Source organism: Fringilla coelebs (genome assembly GCF_963513975.1).
Source record: "Fringilla coelebs genome assembly, chromosome: 10".
Taxonomy (NCBI): Eukaryota; Metazoa; Chordata; class Aves; order Passeriformes; family Fringillidae; genus Fringilla; species Fringilla coelebs.
The window spans coordinates 17,769,306-17,789,242 of NC_140036.1; the positions used below are offsets into that span (position 1 = coordinate 17,769,306).

Consider the following 19,937-nt stretch of genomic DNA (forward strand, 5'->3'; position numbering starts at 1 on the left):
CCTGTAATTAGGCCATTCTGACCTGTGTAGAACCACACTTTGTTTGAAATTTATAAAAATTATAACTAGTACAAAACCTGGTGGTTGATGTCTCTATATGAAGGAACAAGTAAAATGAGATTATTTTTTCTATTTGAAATACATGAATTATCAGTAAAGGCACATTATCAGAGCTGAAAAAAATTGAAACACATTTGTCCAATATAAGTTTAATTTGTCCAACACACGTGTCAAGAGGCAGAGTAGGTTTTTTTTCCATTACCCATCTCCCTTAGTCATGTTCTGAATCACCAGGGCTCTCAGGAGGGTGCAAAGGTTCACACAGACAGAGAAAGTTGTAGATGACTTTATAATAGTTACTCCTGAGATATCTGCATGCTTTTGCCTGCCAGTGTTCATTAGGGAGTGCTAATTGATCCAAATATAAGCTGTGGATCATGTATAAAGGCAAGCAGGTGAAAATGAGAATGTAGAAACACAGTGCAAATAGACCAAGATAAACTGGACCCGATTTCATGCAGTATCCAGATTGCTGGGGGCAGTCTCCACCTCACCTCACTCTTTAAGTCCTTGGTGTCACCATGTTGCTGCAGCTGATATTCGTATGAGGAAAAGAAGAATTGGGAGCAGCCAGAGGCCAGCGTGGGAGCTGCTTGTTCCCTGTCCAGACAGGCCCCTGGCAGATGCCCAGGGCAGGGGACGCCCAGGGCAGGAGTCAGTGATGCTCTCCTGCTGCACATCCCAGCCCCGCACCAGCACTGCCTGCACGGCTCCTGCCCCGGCCTGGGGAGCTGTGCAGGAGCCCTTTGTGTGACAGAGCTCTTTGTGTGACAGAGCAGGGGTGTGCCAGGGGTGTTGGGATGCAGCACTAACAGTGAGTCCCTGCCCATGCACCTTGGCTGGAGCAGGCCTGGGAGCAGCACGGGGCCAGGCAGCAAAGGATGGTCCCCATGGGACAAGAGCCCACCTGGGGCTCTGCTTAGCCCTGTCTTGCTTTTAGCAGGTGCTCTGTGGATATGGTCTCACCTCTCCCTTCTGTGCCTTAACATAAAAGATGGAGTTTGCCCTTAAATAAAGTATTTTCTAAAGAACACAGGGGAGGCACTGATTTACAGGCTGTAACCCTCTGCTGGGGCACTGTGCACCAGGCTCTCAGACAGGGAGGGAGATGCGCGAAGCTTTCCCTGGCCTCGCAGAGCCCCAGGTCTCCTCCCAGCCAGCCCAGCAGTCATTTCTCTTTTCACTTTCTTTCCTAACCATCATTTATTTCCTTCTGCGTGAGTTCACAGGCAAGAGGCATCGGTCTCCCCCTCTCTCTCCACCTCCTTCCCAGCCATGTGACTGAGCACTCCCTGCATCAAGTGAAACTTTTCAGTCCGCAGGAAAGCTCGGTTTGCTCTGCAGCGGCTCCCGGGGAGAAGCAGCGCCTCTCACAGCCGCAGCCGTGCTGGCCATGGGGAGGAGCGCACGGCAGCTCATCTCGCTGACCCTCGCCTGTGGTGAGTAACAGCATCATTTCTACCTGAAAAACGGGACATTATGTCAGTCTGGTTTCCTTGCAGTCAGGACAGCACCCAACAAACTCAAAACTTTGGACAGTTTTGTTGCTAATACTAAGGGTGCTTTCAGTAAAGTCCCGCTGCTAAGAAATAACCATCCCTGCTGTTCATTGCAGCTGGCATACCCTCAGTTTGACACACTTAGTGTATCAAACTGTGTAGTGGTATACACTTAGTTTTTGACATTTTCCTCTGTATTTTCCCTTGAACTCTTGTGGTGGCATAAACTCTGTGTGAAGGAATCAGTTCAAAGCCTTGTTAGAAGCAGACCTTTTGCTTTTCGTAATTAAAATCATTTCCAGACCTGCAGATCTAACTGAAAATCCTGAGTGAGACAAGCAGGAAAGAAAAAAACCAAGGAAGCATTGCTCGAGTCATTAATTTATCTGCATTGCAAGATGCAGAGCAGGATTAGGAAAGCAGGAGTGAGGCAGGGGCTTGGAGAAGACAGGCTGGGGCTTCTCTCAATGACAAACCCCATCAGAGTCATCATCTGATCCTTAATGCTGCTCTATGAAAAGCTGGGGAGCCATATGCATGAAGGACATCTCCCAGTCACTGCTCAACACCAAATTTGCCTGGTGAAGAGGACAAAATGTGATTTAATCTGTGGAATTGCCAAGGGTTTGAGCTTGCTGTTGGGTGTGTTTTGCCATCGGCACATGGGGATCACACAAAGAACATCCCTGTCCCCCTCGCAGTCCATGAGCAGGGAGAGTGCTCAGGGACTCGACCACAAGCAGTTCCTGCTGTACCTCTGCTTTCCCATGCCTGCTTCATAGCCAGTCTGCTGAAATAGCCCCAAAACATACAGATGAAAGGGAGAGCAAGATCAGACTGAGTAACAACACTAATAATTCAGCGGTCAGCAATCACTTTTGACCAGAAAGAACTTGTTTCCTCTGTTCTTTACCCAATTTTGATCTTTCCTTTAATAATTTGTTGTGATGTTTTATTAATGTCACACAGTCAAGTCCTTCTATGCAGACAGGGAATGAAACATAATTAGTTCAGAACAACGCTGCTGGGCAGCTGAACAGATGAGTGTGGTTAGATGAAAAGGGGATGAGTTTCTATCACACACCCCAGCACAGGCTAAGAAATGGCACAGCCAGGCCATGGCACTGAGCACTCAGCTTCCCACCATAACACCTGGGAGCAGAGCAGTGATGTTCCTTGTGACCAAAACTTGTCACCAAAGCATGAAAAGGGGATCTCCAGGCCCAGACTGGGAACAGTGAATTTCTGGGAACTGTGCTGGTCCGTTTCTGGGAGTTTTGTTTTCCCCATCTACCCCTTCACACAGCAGGACCACCAAACCACCTTGAGCAGCCACCCAAACACAGCCAGTGCCAGTGGGTGCAGCTGGAGAGTGATCCCTGCCCATCTCTGGGGCTGATGTGGCCAAATGCCTTTTGGGATGACAGACCAAGCCAATGGATTTAGCAGTGTGGCCATCATGCACTGGCAGAAGCCCCAGAATGCTTGGAGGAACAGTCTGGTAGTCACCCAGTGAGCAAGAGCCATGGGTCATTCCAAAGACATTTCTGGCTTCACCCCTCAGGTCACCCTGTCCAGCTGAATAATGAAAAGTAATTGGGTTGAAATGACCTTTAGAGAAGTTTTATTTAAAACCTATGGGTGGTATTCTAATGTCACTTCAATATTTCTACATCTGTGTAACCTGGTCAGTAGTCAAAACCAATCTGTGAACTGAAAACTAAGACCTACAGACAATTTAGGGCTCATGTAAATTTAAATATGGATTGTTTCACAGTCTTAGAGGAGAAGAAAGAGTGAAAATTGCAACTTCTTCTTTCTTGTTTTTATCATGCTTGTACACTTGGATGCAGTTACCCATAACTGGCGCACGGCAGCTGCTCTGGCTTTCCCCTGGCCCCGCAGAAGGAGATCAGTCATCTGATTAACAGCTCTGCATCAGCTGTGGCAGAGCATAGGGGAAAGAGAGAAAATTAACGAAAATATCATATGAATTATGCATTTTTAGGTTCAATTTGAGAAAAATCACAATATTTTTGAGGTTTTTCAACTGTCTCAAGTTGCATTTTGATGGTAACACCTAAAGTGGCAGTCAGGTGTGTTCTGTACAGCTCAGAGTGAAACCCAGGCAATTTTAGGAGTATGGAGTATTTACATCTGCATTTCTCCTCCAGCATAGCCATTTTTAAGGGAAAATTGTGGTAAGGGTTAAGATCTGTGCATCTGCTCTTGTTTCTTTGATTTTTATCTTGAATTTGATTCAAAACCCAGTAAGTTTTATTATTCTTACTTTATATGTATCTGAAAATGGTTAGATTTTTGTGAATTCAGCTATTATTGAAGATCTCTGTTCATGATGAGTGACAACAAATAAATGAATAAATGGAAGACCTTGGAAGATTTCAGCCATTTTCACTCTAAATGTGCCTCTGGCATTAATCTATCCTAATAGTCTAATCTCAGCAGCCTGCCTGCCATCAACGTTGACACCGATTCATGAGAAATTTCTTTGAAAGAACCAGTGTATAGTGAACTCAGACATGTTGAGGCATTCTCTGTGGAGCTGTACTGCTGGGAATATGAGCTGTCTTGGACTTTTGGGTCCCTTCTGTCTCCAAATTGGAGAATTTATCTCTGTCCTCCCACTAATTTAGGCAGTAAAGCATTTAACTACCTCTGCCTTTATCTACATCAAAGAATTCACATACATGAGTGATTTATTTCTTTAACTTGACCTTGTCTTTCCAGAGTCTTGTTGCACACTACCAAAGACTCAAGCAGAAGAGTTGTGACGTTCAGATATTCTACAATGTACTTTCCCACTTTTTGTTCACTTCTCTATTTACATTTAGGAGACAGATTTTTTTTTTTTTTCACTTCTGCAAGGGACATATTTCTGTAAATGTTATTAGGTGGAAGCATAGTTTTGGTGCTGTAACTATTTCCTGATGTGGTCCAAAATGCTCCTGGATTTTTTTTTTTGCACCCTGATTTTTTTTTTCCCTCATTTCTGAAAGGACATCACTTAGAGGGATAGTCTTTGGGTTCTTCCAGGAGGAAGAACTCCAGGGTTCAAGCTGACATTGCTACACCAAAATAAATACCTGGAATTTCCCTGTTCCCAGACTTGTGAATCACTGCAAGACCATGGCACTGCCTCACTTCCTTCACACACCCAGACACATCCCCATGCCCTACACTTTGTTGGTAAGAAACCAACAACCCCTTTGGCTGCTACACCCACTTCATCTTCCTTAGACCTCAACAATTTGCTTCCAGCAAATCCTGCTGAACTACCTCCTGCAGGGAATTCTTGTGCTGCCTGGGGATTGTGCAAGGCCTGGTTCCTCAGTGTGTGGAGAGCTGGGAGGCAGTGTGCTCCCCTGGAATGGGAATACTCAGAGGTGGGAAGCTCAGGGGAGTGGTGCCAGCTGTGGACAGTCCTGCAGGGTGTCTGCCTTCACTCTCCTGTCATGACTGGAGCCAAATGAAGAGTGAAATTGTATCATCCATTTGATAACAAAACCAGGGCAGGTATGTTGTGGTTATCAACATAAAAGTGAAACATAAAGGTTTCTAGACTACTGACTTTAGTTTCTTTGCAGCATTTTCCTCCTGCTTTGCTGAAGTGGCCCTGGGGGTTGAACTGTCTCCAGAAACCACATCCTTCCACCAAATGGCTACTTCTGCTCAGCCACTTTCCCTTTATCATTCTTCACCCCATCAAAGCACCACAGTTCATTTTACCAGCACAGGCCCTCTTCAAACAACACCCATGAGCCACGGAACAACCGAGCAGACAAGGGAGCAGCTCCAGGCAGCACCAGCGGCGGGCCAGCCGACGGCAGCGCAGGCAGGAGCATCCACAGCCCCTGCAGACAGCCCCAGCACCACGGCCGTGCCCTCGCTTACAGCTGCTGTCCAGAGCACAGCCACTGCCCCCGTGTCCTCCACCAGCCATGGCAGGGGAGCACGTGTGAGCACAGCAACTGCAGCAGTGGCCACCAACACCTCCCTGAAGCACGACACAGCGAGGACCCAGGGGGCAGCTGCCACCAACGCCTCTGCAGCCCCCAGCACACGGAGGGCCGGGCCCAGCACGCGGGCAAAGAGACAGACGGCAGCCACTGGTGGTCCAACAGCCACGGCCGTGACCAACACTACGGGCACCCACGCAGGGACACAAACAGCCCCCACATCCCCTGCCAGCACAGCGAGACCCTCTCCCACCCCACAGCCCTCTGCCATCCCCACAGGCACCTACGCCGTTTCCGATGGCAACGGGACCTGCGTCAAAGCCGTCATGGGTCTGCAGCTGATGGCCCGAAATACACAACAGGTGAGGTGGAAGCTGAGCTTTGTAGTGACTTCATCCATTAGCTGGAGTTTATTCTTCCTCTTTCCAAGGCATTTTCAGAATTAGCTTCTATGATCAAAATAAGTGGTTTGGTGCCAGTCTAAGGCCCCTCATGGCACAGCATCCCAGCTGCTGTACTTTGGCCTGTGTGGTGATGATGCCAGGGGCACGTAAAGGTGCTTTCTTACTTCAGTGATATTTGTGTGGGAGAGATGCTGGATGAGCCTGCAGGGTTATTTGTGCTTCCCAGAATGGGAGTTAGTTAAAATCTGAAGTGACTTTGGGTAAGATCTTGACATTGTGAGTTGCAGTGAAACCAAGAAATTGCCAATTTGCAGACTTGGATTTAGAAGTGGGCTGTCCTGATGCTGATCTATGGACATTTTGGGATCATGGGAACTGCCAGGTCCTGAAGAGCTGCTCTTCTCTCCTAGAAGTGATCCATTGAGAATGATTCAGCAAAAGATGCCATAAACCTGAAATGGCAATTGTGTCCCTCAGGCTTAAGGTTTTGTTGCTTCCATTAATACACCATATAGAGCTACAGGCTCTGGAGTTCTTATGCTATCCCTGTTACAAATACAAATACTCATGTTTGATATCTGAATATTTCTAACATGGGACATGGGAAGAGTGACTAATGATGGTAAAGGTGATTTTCATCCCTTGTCCTGACAGAAGCCAGGAAGGGAGCAGGATTCCCAACCTCACCAGAACCATAGTGAGATGTTGATAATTATTTAAGGTACTCCCTCTTTTTAAATTACTGTTCGTACTCACCTGACTCTGCTTGAATCATCAGTTCACTGAATGAACAAAAACCAAATATTTTCTGCCAGCTTAATGCAGTGGAACAGCTCAGTGATGTGTCAGACAACCACCAGTGCTGGTTTATAAGTGGGGAACAGCCCTGGCAGGCAGCAGTTTGGCTGCCACCACCACTAGCCTGTTCATTCAGCCACACAGAGCCTGTCTGGGGGCATAAAAGGGGCAAATCTCTGCATGTTTTAAAGTTATTAAATCTCTGCATGGTTGTTTTTATTCATCAGCAGCTCTGCAATGTCTCTTTTCTCTACAGGAGCCGATGGAATATGTGACTGTCAACCCCAATGCGACAAAGATATCAGGAAGCTGTGGGATGGTGCAGTCTGAGCTGAACTTAACTTTTAGTGGAGGATTTGTAAACATCACCTTTGTAAAGGTAATTGTTGCATTTAGAGGGAAGGAGTATTTAGGACTGGAATGCAAGAACAAAGCAAAGCTGCCTTTGATCCATCTTGAGCTGTGGGAAAAGGCATTTTATCTATCTCTGTGCTTGTTTTCCATCTGTATATAAGGCATGGTTACTCCTGTTCTTCCCAGAGGGCTAGAACCAGAGAACCATGCTTTAATTATTTCAGATTGGAAAATACCTCTGGAGGCTGCCTGGTGCAATGCTGTGCTCACAGTACACCTGACTTCAGTGTTAAATCAGCTCTGTTTGAACTTTCCATTTGGAAGGGAAGGGTGATTAGTAGTCATCTGTATTTTAGGTTATGGCAAAGAGTTTTCTAAGAGCTACAGAGGAAAAGTAAGGTAAAAAATGAAGGAGCTCTTTCAAAACAAAGGATCAGTTCAGACTCTGTTTGTTTTAAATGTGTGCTTCCTGCAACAAGAGGAGCATTTTTGGTGTAACAAGAATCCTTAGGGAAAGGCTGGGATTCAAGTACCTACAAAAGCCCCCAGTTGCAGCAGTGCTAAGGAGAGTGATGTGAACCTTTAGGAGGTGCTTGACCTGCCTTGCCCTGAAAAAGGTGGGTTTTGGCACAGCATTAGACAATGCACCCTCCACTTAAAGATAAGTCTCAAGAGCATAGCAGGGCTCAGCTTGGACTGCTTTGAAATTCAAGTTAATAAGAAAACAGTTTGCTGCTGGCTTTTGGTGTTTGGTCCCCACAGCCTCTCTCAGAGCTTTGAAGCAGGAGTGCTCCAGTGGCACTTGTGGCTGTCCCTGTGGGAGAGGGGCTGGCTCAGGCCCTGGGGCTGGGGTGGCAGAGGAGAGGGGCTGCTTCAGTGCTCACCACCCCATCAGCCTCTGTGAAGGGCTTGAAAAAAGGAACTGTGTAACCAACCCCCAAGATGTGAAGTAGAGCAGGTGTTTTCCCCAAGCAAAGTTTTTAACCGTGGCCAAACAGAACAAAGCACTGCCACCCAAAAATGTTTGTATTTATGTCTTTAAGTTGGAATGATGCTGAGAACCTCTTCCCTGGTGCATTTCTTTCTTCAATTTTCCCACTCCATCCTACAAGTGCACAGGAGACATTCATGCCATTTATCCACCAGCTGCACTCGTGAATCCCTCTGTGCTCACAGCAGGAATTAAACAGGGTAGCAGGGCTGCTGCATGAGGCATAACATTTTACTCCAACACTGCTACCCGGGAGAAGCTCCCAGGGCTGGCTCTCCCCCTGTGGCACTCCAGGGAAGAGCAGTGTCCAGGCTGCACCAGGGCTTCAGGGCACATGTGGTCAGGACACTTGGCTGGAAATTTTGCTCTGTGCTGTTGTGCCAGGTGCTTTCCATGTCAGCAATCTTCCTACTATTGGTTATCACAAGTATCTGAGGAGTTCCCAGCTTGAGCAGTTTGTGTAAAATGACACCTGCATAGCCTCATTTCATTGAAGTGAACTGGTGATGCAGCTGAGATTTGGAAAAGAAAAATACATCCAAGAGAGTTGGTTCTTGGGTCTTAAAGGTGATGCTTTGCAAAATGTTCCCTTGAGATATTCTTTATGACCATTTTGCTAAGGTAAGCTGTGTTTCTTTCCCCTGCAAATATGAGCATGTATTATGAATAAAGATACATCTTCTTTTGCAGCAAGCTCCAAGTTACTCTGTCACTAAAATTGAGAGCAGAATACAGTTATCTTCTGAAGGTCAGTGATTTTATCCTGTCTTAACTTCATGTCAAACTGTTCTGGGTGTGGGATAAGCTTTCAGAACTTTAAAACACTGGATTTTGCAAATATGTGTTTTATCAAGTTTTCAACGTGTCATTCACCTAAATCTTATGGTATAAAAATAGAAGAGAAGGGGCCTGGCTGCAGTTGCAACACTATTATTACATTTTCTTTTTGATCTCAAAAGCTTTCCCTGCCCCACTCTTTCAGAGTAAAGATTACTTCAAATCTTGCCTGCTCCTGTGAGAATTCTAACCCCTCCTGCAGACTCAATTTGTTAAAATGTGATTTGAAGAAGCATCTGAAATTTTAGCCACTTTTTCAGACCTAAGCTCAGCTGAATTGTCCATTGATAGTTAAAGCACTCATTTAAACATGTAAGAAGAAGTGATAGGTTATGGAGAAGATGTCCATGCTCTAGTCACCTCTGGGGCCATTTTACTTCAGGAAGATATTGGTTCCAATGGAGTCAGTGTGGATTCTCATCTGTCTCTCTCTGGCCTTCAGGTATGCTTTACTATGCTGCCCTAAATGAGAAGCTGTTCACAACAAAGCTGGGGAATTCCTTTAAGTGTGCCAGCAGGCAAACCTTCCCCTTGGAGAAGAACTTCCAGATCCTCTTTGTTCATATGCAGCTGCAGGCATTTGACATTGTGGGTAACCAGTTTGGAAAAGGTGAGTAGAAGGACACTTTTCCACCCTTCCCAGATCTACAGCACTCTGGTGGCCTGATGGATGTAATCTGCCAAATTATACCCATATACATCTCACTGCTGTTTTCTCAACCTTTCCTGAGTCATTTCCAACACATTGCTAATACCTATGGAGGATGGAAAAATATCTTTTCCCCCTGCATTTAGTACCTTCTGTTTCACCTTCTCATTAAAAATGTTCAGCTCTACAGCCACAATTTTCTTCTTCATCCATTTTCTCCTGGAACAAGCAGAGGTGTGTTCACCACCAGTGCACTGCCCAAACCCCAATGTGCAAAGTTCATTTCCAGGTCACTTTTCTCAATATAGCCAGATTTTAGCTATTCTAAAAGGCTCCTGATACTCCCATTGTCCGACAGCTGCAGCAGCAAAACTGCCAGCTAATAAGGGACATTTGTGAATGCAGGATATTTTCAGAGCAGCTGTGTCTAGACATGATGAAATGTGCTCTTGAGGAGGAGCACAACTGGCCCACTCCCAGCTTCAGAATTAAACATGATGCTCATCTCTTCAGTTTGTCTTTTCTTGGAGAAGTGCCACAAAGAGGCAATCAGGTATCTCAGTAAAAGACAAAGACCAGAGAGGGGGACTCAGTGGGACCTTGTGATCTCTTTCAAGTTGTCCATTTTCTCATTTCTGTAGCTTCCTCTCAGGGCATTTCCATACAAGAACTCAGGTGCACAGAGGGGCTGACCAGCTCTCCAGCCCTTCAGATGCAGCAATTAAGACAATTTCTCTTCTGCCACTTGCCTTTCTATGTACTTACAAAATATTGCCCCTGTATTCTTTTTGCTTTAGATCTGTCTTTTGACTCAGTTTGGCTCTGTTTGACCAATTCTTCTTCTGTTAGGTCACCATTTTGGTTACCTTTTCCATTCTAAAAGGGATATAATGGGAAACAACATTTGGGGCTTTTTAAAGACATGGTCCTTCTCCACACTGAGAATCCTATCTATGCTTTCATTCTCTGGAGATTTTTTTCATGGAATAACAGTGGAATCCCATGGAAGAACTCATGGGATCCCACCTGGTCCCTGCATTCCCATTCAAATGTGTACAATGACTGATATTACTTATGGGATTAGGTATGGTCTCACCTCTAGGAGAGACTCACTTGAGAAAGATGCTTGCTGTTTCTCCCTCTCTCTCTCTCCAAGTCAGACTAATCTCTGCTAGTCAATACCATGTACAAATTTAAATTAGTTTTGCTTTTAATCAGAAGCTGAGAAAGCAGCTCCCACCTCTGAAATAATTCCCCTGTGGCTATAAAATGGTCATGAAACTCTGGTGTATTGGCTGCATGTGCAGATTCTGAAAAAGAAAATCCCCAGTGAAGGAATGACTAAACACATCATCAGCCTCCTCCCCTCGGGTGTCTCAAGACTGATAGTTTCACTTCTGTTACTCCTGATTTGCTTATCTTTTAATGGGGAAGAAAAAGAAAACATTAATGGTCACTGGTTTCAAGTTCCTTACAGTTTTGTACAGATTACAGCATCAATAGCTTAATCTGTTTGAATCTAGAAATCTGTAAAAGAGCCTTCTGTATTTCATTGTATCAGAAACAATTTCTAGAGTTCATGGAGTTCATTCCTTCATTCCCAATGTTTCATCAAAGCAAAATGGCCAAACATCTCTGGTTTTTACAACACTTAGATGCCAATACTTTTCACCTCTTTTAACAGCAGGTTACATTAACCAGACAGAGCTTTTAAAAGGCAACCTCTAATGGAATGCTCATGCTGCTGGCTTTGTGGCATTGCATCACCATCTGGATTAGAGCAGAAGAGGATTAGACTTTGGGAAGAGCCATGTGGAGGCTCTGGAGCTGTGACATGATGTCATGGACTCCACATGTTCTGTGGGCTCATTGCCCACTGACAGTATAAAATTCCCATGGGGGAAAAGCCCAAGCCAAGCTACAACCTGTGCCAGCACAGTCATGGAATAAGAGTCAAGGTTTTTACCTCTGAGCTCTGTTGAATCCTGCCTCAGAACAGTCCCAGGGAGTGAGGGGGAACAGGGTGTTGGATCTCCCTCGTATCCTGGCTATAAACTGGATTTGCTGCTGAGCTGGGATCTACTGTGGGGTTTGGCTGACCACACTGCCCTGCTTAGAGAACAGTTTGCTCAGCAGTTGCCATGCAGAGCCGCATGACAGAGGTCTGTCTTTCCCTGGAGCCCAAGGAAGATAATTCCTGTAGATCTGATGGAAAATACAGGTCTGATCCAATTCTGGAATAACACATTAGTGGTCATTCCCAGACATTGCCTTCACTCCCAGGACCACACTTGTATTTTTAATTTGAGGCTGATCCTGCCATTCTTACTGGGTAAAGTTTCTGTTTCTGTCAGTGGCCCACATGGCACAATCTCTCCACAGGAAAGCTGCCAATTTACTTCAGTCTAGAAGTTCACTTTAAAGTTATAAGTTTCTGTTTAATCAGAGGATGATTTTGATATTCATTTGGGTAGGAACTGGCTGAGAAAGCCAGAATTTGCCCTCTCTGTAGCTAAGAGGTATGTTTGGATGGTCCTTCAAAGATATGATTTCTGTCTGATATCATCATATGTACAACAAAATTGCAAAGGTACTGCTAAAGCAACTCCCTGGACTATGCCCAAGGCTTCTGTCTTCCTAATCTCTGAATGTTCTGAGTTAGCCACCATTATCTACAAATAATTATCTCTGAATTAAACAGAGAGAAAATTAGAATTTGATTATTCTTAGAAAACACTGACTTAACAAGGATCCCTACTGCACTAGTGATGTGCTGGTCTACGGGCTTCTGTCTCTGGCCTGATAGTCTTCACTGGGAAGAAGCAATCAGATGTCACACAGGAGCTGTTTTTGACCATGCAGGATGTCTTGCTCTTTATTTTCAGGCTGGCACTTTGTATTGTGATGCTCCCATCTGCTTTTGGGAAGAAAGCCCCTGCTGTGTGTGTGCTGAGTGGTGAAACAATTCCTGCAGATGTGAGGGAGAAGAGCCACTATCCAGGGAAGCACAGAGCTACTGCAGAAGGGGCAAGGATGGTTTTCTTGAGATAAGGCTCACCATAGATAAAAAGTGTAGTAAGTATAGCTCAGGACAAAAAAAAAAAAAAAAAAAAAAAAAAGAAAAAGAAAAAGAAAGCAAGGTTTTGAGAACTTCTGGCTTGTATTTGCTAACTTTACTGGGATACAGATGTACAGTTTAGGAGTATTTTATTCTGCTGTAACATCCTCTGATCTCCTTTTCCTTTCAGAAGAAGAATGTTTTCTTGATAGAAACGGCAAAGTAGCTCCCATTGCAGTGTGCTTGACTATCCTGGGATTGTTTGTCATTGTGTTTGCCACCTTCCTGATCTCCAGGAGGAAGCCACAGAGAGGATATGAACGCATCTGAGGTGCCCTTGTGCTTCCAAGTGTGTGCAGCAAGCAGAGAAGTCACAGGAGTTTTTGCTTCTGCCTGGCAATCTCTCTGCCCTGAAGCCACATTTTTAAGTGAGATGACATTGTGTATTTACAGCTAATGAATGTTTCTGGAAGGAGTTCTTTTAAGGTGGGAAGGAGAGAACTCACACCTTCTGCTTTAGGCTATTCTTAGCATCTAATTTAGATGTAGCCAAAATGAGGATCCTAAATTCTCTCTTTTGGCAACAAAGGAGGTCACTCAGATCACCTAAGCCAGATTCCTAAAAATAGCTTAAAGCAAGCAGTATCACTATCCCCCAGAAAATCCATCAGGTCTGTTAATGATGGTATTTAGATTTATCAAAAGATGTAAGTCTGACCTTCAGGTGAATAAACCAGAGGCCCACAGCTACAGACAACCCTGCTAAGTGAGAGCTCACTGGAAGCTTTTTTCAGAATATGGTGTGTGCCAAAATCTCAGGGGAACTGTCAGTGGGACTCCACTCACAAGCAAGTTCTCACCAGTCCTACACACAGTTACACTTCCTAAGCTCCTAGAGTTGTCCCACTAAGCCCTTTGCAAAAACAGAGTGGTAACTGTGACTCTTACCCTGGAGCTGAATATGTTCCTGGTCTTATGAGAGCTCAGGAATTCCCCATGGGCTGTTCAGACATGGACCTGTCGCAGTGACCACACTGAGCCCAGGAAATGTGCTCTGCTGGGGCAACAGGGTGGTCTCTTAATCCAGGCAGATGCCACACTCACTGGAAATGCCTGGGATTAAGTGACCATCACTGGGGCACCTGCATGAGGTCCATGAGAAGGGAAATCCACTGATGCTGTAAGGTCAGGGTTTCAATGGGAAATAAAAGCTTGCACAGGCCTTGGACAGACTCTGCCCAAAAGTGAGTGATCTCCAGTGTGCTCACAGCTGAGCAGCTGGATTTTCATATGGAAATAATCTGGAGTTGCTTTAAAGCACACTGATACACTCTGTAGTCTATTTCCTGCTGAACCAATGATGAAGGCATGAGAATAGTAATTGCTTTTGAGATTTAAGTCCAGCTCATGTTCTTTGTTGTAACAAGGAAAAGTTCCTTGTCACAAAAGATTTACATGTGCAGAAATGTGCACATACACACACATACACATGTGCACATGCCACACAATCTGCTCACTGAAGCAAATGACATCAAGGTGATAAGAAATTAGGTACAAAAGCATTTGCAAAAGAGAAAATAATATTCAAAAGAGCACACTTCCTCCAAGGAGTTAGGCTAATGGCTTAAATTTTACTAATAAAAGTTTTGCCTGGAAAAGGACTGGAAAATGGCACTCATTAAACAAAAGAAAGATGAACTCATAGGTAAAAATGCCTTAACAGTTGAATCTGTATCTAAACAAAAAGGAAATGCTGGGAATTAATTTAATTTCTATGAATAATGGCCCAAATCCTGCGCAGTTATTAATGGTGATGAAACCTCACTGGATTTTCACCGGATAAAATTGATGGTTGTGTCATATCAGATATTCCCTTAAGTATTTTAAAAATAGTTTTGATACTTTACTAGTATTTCACCATTGCAAGTTTACTTATTTAAATGAATAAAGAAAATAATTCTTCCATTCTATGAATTAATTAGACATGTTGGTCTGTGTGAAGCAGGAAACACGGCCATACTGCTCTATAATCAGTATAATATGTAGCTGTGGAAGTAATTACCGTTCTCTAGAAATGTTCCCTTTGAGTCTGAATGAACCAATAAATAAGAAAGATAAAGACAATTTTGAAGCACTTTTACACTTGGAGAAACATCAGAACCAGCTGTGAGCACAGGAACAGCTGAATTTTATAAGGTAAAACAGCACAAGAAATAGGACACCAAACTTTCATGCCTCGAATACAGACACCATGATTTGGACTGTATTCAGTTGAATACTCAAATTAAAAGGTAAGAATTTCAATTATTCTTTTGCAAAAGGGCTCCAGCCCTGTTCATAATGCTTAGTGAGCTTTATTGAGCTCATCTTCCCTTCCTCCTTCTCCCCTTAGCAGACAAGCGACCACTGGACTCAGACCTTGGGCCTAATAAGATCCCTCTAATTCTCAGGGTTACTTAATACTATGAATCTGTTGCTTAGAAAGCAGATTTTTATACTCAATTAAAGCACTCACCTTTTTTTTAAAAAATGGCATGTCTGGGAGGAAAGGTAAATGGATGAAGAGCTTCCATTTGAAAATGAGCCTGTGCCTGCAGTGGGGATGTCACTGTCCCAGTCTGCAACATGTGGCCATTTTAACAAAGGCTGCCTAAAAAGCTCAACACATGGTCTGGCCCTAAACTGTTCTGCCCAGGGATCAGACATCTTTCCCTTGTCAAAGCTGAGTCCCATTTCACATGCTCTTTGGATTGTTGGACTGTGTGATCTGTGTTACTTCTACTGACACGAATATAGCATTTGCTTCTTCTGATCTGAAAAACTGCTTTATTTTAATAGTCTTTTAAAAAAGTTTGATACGAACATGAGGACAGAAAAGTGTTACTAATGACTGCTAATTCTGTGGTTAATATTGTGACACCTGGCATTTTTACTAGTGATGCATGAATAATGTTTTCCCCCATAGTTTTTTTTTTTTCTTTCTACAGTGAATCAACATGTTAATATTGAACAATGTTTGGATTCAGATTTATCTTATTTGTTCTCATGCTTTTTTGTGCTATTTTTTTTGTTTGCTATTTTTATGAAGCTGTATTCTGCCATTTGTACATGAATGATACTCTGGGCTTGCTCTAACTGGCACCAGCGAAGTGCACGTGGTGCAAACCAATGAAACGATTGGATGCTCCCAGGAAATGCTGCCAACATGCAGCAAAATTGATCCAATTGAGTTAGTGCTTTACAGCAGTACAGTATCCATTGGAGAAATCCTTACTGCATCAGGAGATTCCAGCCTTGAAGTGCAACCTTTCTCCTAGCTGTGGCCTAGCCTGCATCCCATCACCTCCATCCCTGATCCCAAAACCCAGCCAGCCTGCAGCAGGGATGTGTCAGCATAGCAGAGAGTGTTGCTTCTCCAGATTTAATGCTGAATTAGAACCAGACAGCCCAGCTGCTCCCTGAGCTGCCATGTGCAGCTCTAAAAGCTGATGCCCATGTTCATTTTCTGCCAGAATATAGGAATACATTTAGCTGGCACTTTTTTATCTAATGGAGTGGCTTTGAGGTCTCCCTCCTACTGGCAAGACTCCATAGGGGTAATTCCGCTTGGTGTTGCCAGATTTGCTCTTTCAAGCATCTTACCTGAGGAAGTATCTTGAGCAAAAAGTCCCTAAAAGAGCACCATACAAAAGGAGGATACTTGGTGAACTGCTTGCACACTAGCTGGGCCATAATGACCATACTGTGGGACAGAAGGGCAGTTTTGTCAGCTGTGGGAGGAGACAAGGCTGCAGCTGGGTGCCAGAGCGACTCAGCAGCCCCAGCCCACTTCTTCCCCCAGCTGCAAGCTCAGACCAACCCAGCCCTGAACCAGAAGGTGCTGATCAGGGTGATGTGGTGCATTGATGACGTGATGCATCCACCAGGGAAGCAAAGCTTAACTTCTGTGCAAGCATGTGCTGCTCAGGAGGCCATGGGGCCATCACAGGGACTAGGAGGTGAGCACATCCCCACATCCTGATGGCTCCCTGGTGCTCTGCTGCAGCTCCCATGCCAGACCATCCCCTGTGGTCTCTGCACACCCCAGACAAAATGAGAGCATCCCAGACACACAATGATGTCACTTAAACAGGTCACTGAGGAGTTTAAAAAACAGGGTTTAATTTCTTTCAGTCCTTTCTGTTTTCTGATGGAAAAGCAAAAATTAAGAAACAGCTGTTAATTCAGTTGAAAGAGGAAGGGAGATTAGATTGGCATCTTGAGTCTGAACATGCCTTGGCTGATCACTTCTAGCTTGCTATAATGTATGGCTGCTAAAAATAACTTGCTATGAGAAATAAGAAATTATTTTTCTATTATTGGTGTTTCCCTAATAAAGGCTGTATTTAATCATTACAGTGTGCAATGATTTTCTCTCTGAAATGGCTGAGTCTGAAATGGGCTCTTCATGAAGCAAAGATTGTTAGATGGACTGCAGGAAAGCAGAAGACGTGGTAAAGATGGGGGAGAAAAAACAATCTCTCTGCTGCCAGCAGCTGATTGAGGAACTTGGCTGTTGGAGAAGTGCCAGTGAGGGCAGCAGTGAGGCTGTAACTTCCCTCAGGGATAAAACATCAGAATTATGTTTCATTTCTGGTGACAGTGCGAATCCCTACAAGATGGATAATTTAATGTCACAAGGTAAAAACTTTGCAAGCCCCTTGATTTGTCCTTCAGAAGAACAGCAGGGCTGCCTGGAGAGCAGGGGCAGTTTGCTCTGACCTTTGGCACTTGCTTGGCCTGGTACAGTGTTAAATTTGGTGCCAGGCTCACACCTATTTAGTGGCAAGATTCCTTATTTGTTCTTGTTTTAGAAGCTGGGCTGGTAAATAGACACTTGTGTGTGTGAAGTAGGCCCTCAAAAGCTGCTGGTGTTTCAAAATTCTTTCTTGACAAGGCTTAGTGGCAGATGGAGGAAAAGTCAACTATTTTACTTAAAGGCAAAAAGTCCCCATCTGTGAGTCACACCCTGGACTGTCCCAGAGGCACAAAGGTTTGGAATTCATTGAAGAAACCTTTGCATCAGAATATTTAGAAGAAAAAAGGAGATGTATTTTTTAAGCATCAATTTGAGCAAAATAACAAGGGTGAGAAGAGAAATATTTCTGTGGAGTTAACCCTTTGTGACTAAGGTGACAAGACTTGGACACTACACTTTTCTTTTTTCCTCATGTGCAGGGCTGTGGCCATTGCATGCAAACAAGGGGACGTGGGTCTGAAGTTTATCTGCCACAGCAACATAACACTGCTGGGCTTTCATCAGCATCTGGGCTTCCCCAGCCAGCCACAAAATGTCACAAAACACACATTTCTCTTTTTCTTTGAGCCTTATTGCCTGTGGAATTGGTAGATCCCAAGTACTTTATGAAATTATAAACTAATCAACTCAGATTCTTACTTAGCTCTTTGTTCACAATTTTAGACAGGAGCAGGTTGCATTTCGAACATGCAGAAACAAAATAAATGGCTGTTGGGAAAAAGGAAGGTGTTCAATCTGAGTCAGGATATCTGTGTTTATTAGAGACACTGATCTTAGTTTAGAACCTCAGTTTTACTGAGGCTTTCCTATACCACAAAAATGTTTGAAGATTATGAATCATGAGTCCAGCCAATGTTTAACCTCATTTTACCAAGGAATGGCTTTTTTTGTCATCAGGTCAAGGAAAATGAATTCATATTTCACATTACATTTTTCACAATCTGCTCATGGGAAAAATTGTTACAAGAAAACGACTCAAATTATTAATCAAATAATTTTAAAATATGCCCAGCTTCCCCAATAAAATTAAAAGAAAAATGTTGCTGACCCGACCTATCCACTACATTGGTAGGTTCACCTGAGTGCTTCTGACTATGGATGTGCACATCAAGCATATTACTGGTGTCACTGAGGAAATTATTATTTCTGCATTTAAGCTTTATTACACTGTACTTTCAAACATCTGCGTGTTATAGTCTGGTGATCCCTCTTGACTTTGCAAGCCCTAAAGGCCCTGCTGGCAGGATGCCTCCACTAAGAGCAGATCTGCAATGTAAACGAGTTTGCCACTTCCATCAGTTCTATTGCTAAAAGCCTCCTCTGCTACCTCTGATTTATGTACTGGAAAATATCTGTAGTTCTCCCCAATATCCAACAGTTAAACTACATAAAATGCTGCCATCTTGTGTTTAGAGACAAACTAAACACGACCTTTTAAAAATCAAAAGGCAAAAGTAGGATCCACACTGTCAGCATCTTATGTTGAAGAAGATTGGAGTGAATGGATTATGGAAAAGCGGAAGCTTCACTTAATAATTTAGTTTTTAAAATCTCATCCTCAGAGCAAGTGCTGATCCCTCTTGCAGAGCCAAGGGGTGATTTCCCCAAGCTGATCTGGTGTCTGTTTAACCTACTTGAACCTTCCAGTCACTGGTGTGAGGGGTCACCATGGCAAAGTAAAAATAGCAGGAGTGGAGCAAGCAGAGATTGCCTGCATACTGAAAATGCTCTTCGTGTAAGAAAATGCTTCCGAGTATGGAGAACACTCAAGACATTAAACATCGCCACTATTGCAATTGACAGCTTGTGTATTCCCGTTGCGAAAAAGCACGGCTGCTTAGCTATTTGTAAACAACAACTGGAAATACTTATTCTGACTGTGCTGGGGCTGGACAGGTTTAGAAGGCCCCACACTGGGGTGGGCCAGGCCTTAAACTGATAGATATTTGGAAGAAATCCTTCCTGTGAGGGTTGTGAGGCTCTGGCACAGGCTGCCCAGAGCAGCTGTGGACGTGCCATCCCTGGAAGTATCCAAGGCCAGGTTGGATGGGGTTGGGAGCAACCTGGGCTGCCGGAAGCTGTCCCCGCTCAACGGAGGTTAATGTAATGTGATGAGCTTTAAGCTCCCAACCCGAATCTTCTGCGGCTCTGTGACTTGCAAAACTCCAAAGACTGAGGGAGCGGAATGGATCCTGACGGCTTTCTGGGACCTCCTCTGCTGCTCGAGGCGGTTTTGATGCCGGATCCGGGGATGTTGAGCTACCCGAGGATGCCCGCGCCCTTCCCAAGCACCCGCACCCTTGTGTGTCGCTGTCCCATTACAACCCCAGATATCATTCCGGAAGGAGCACGCTCAGCTGAGCCCGTGCATCCATAAGGCCGATAACCCTTCAGCGACACGCATGGTTCTACATTTAAATGAAATTTATTCCCTGTGCCCTCAGCGCCGTTCCTCGGTGCCGCCCAGCGCCGCCCCGCCCCCGACAGCCATTTCCGCGGCTCTCCCCGAGCG

General features: G+C 44.4%; 1 protein-coding gene across 1 annotated transcript; it reads left to right on the plus strand.

The window, feature by feature from the left end:
• Positions 1 to 1,453: 1,453 nt before the first annotated feature.
• Positions 1,454 to 12,957, plus strand: LAMP3 (lysosomal associated membrane protein 3; the record flags this gene model as incomplete). Its single annotated transcript, XM_084212472.1, has 6 exons — positions 1,454 to 1,499; positions 5,165 to 5,898; positions 6,995 to 7,117; positions 8,774 to 8,831; positions 9,363 to 9,530; positions 12,818 to 12,957. 6 exons carry the CDS (start codon positions 1,454 to 1,456, stop codon positions 12,955 to 12,957), a joined length of 1,269 nt encoding a protein of 422 aa, XP_084068598.1.
• Positions 12,958 to 19,937: the final 6,980 nt, after the last annotated feature.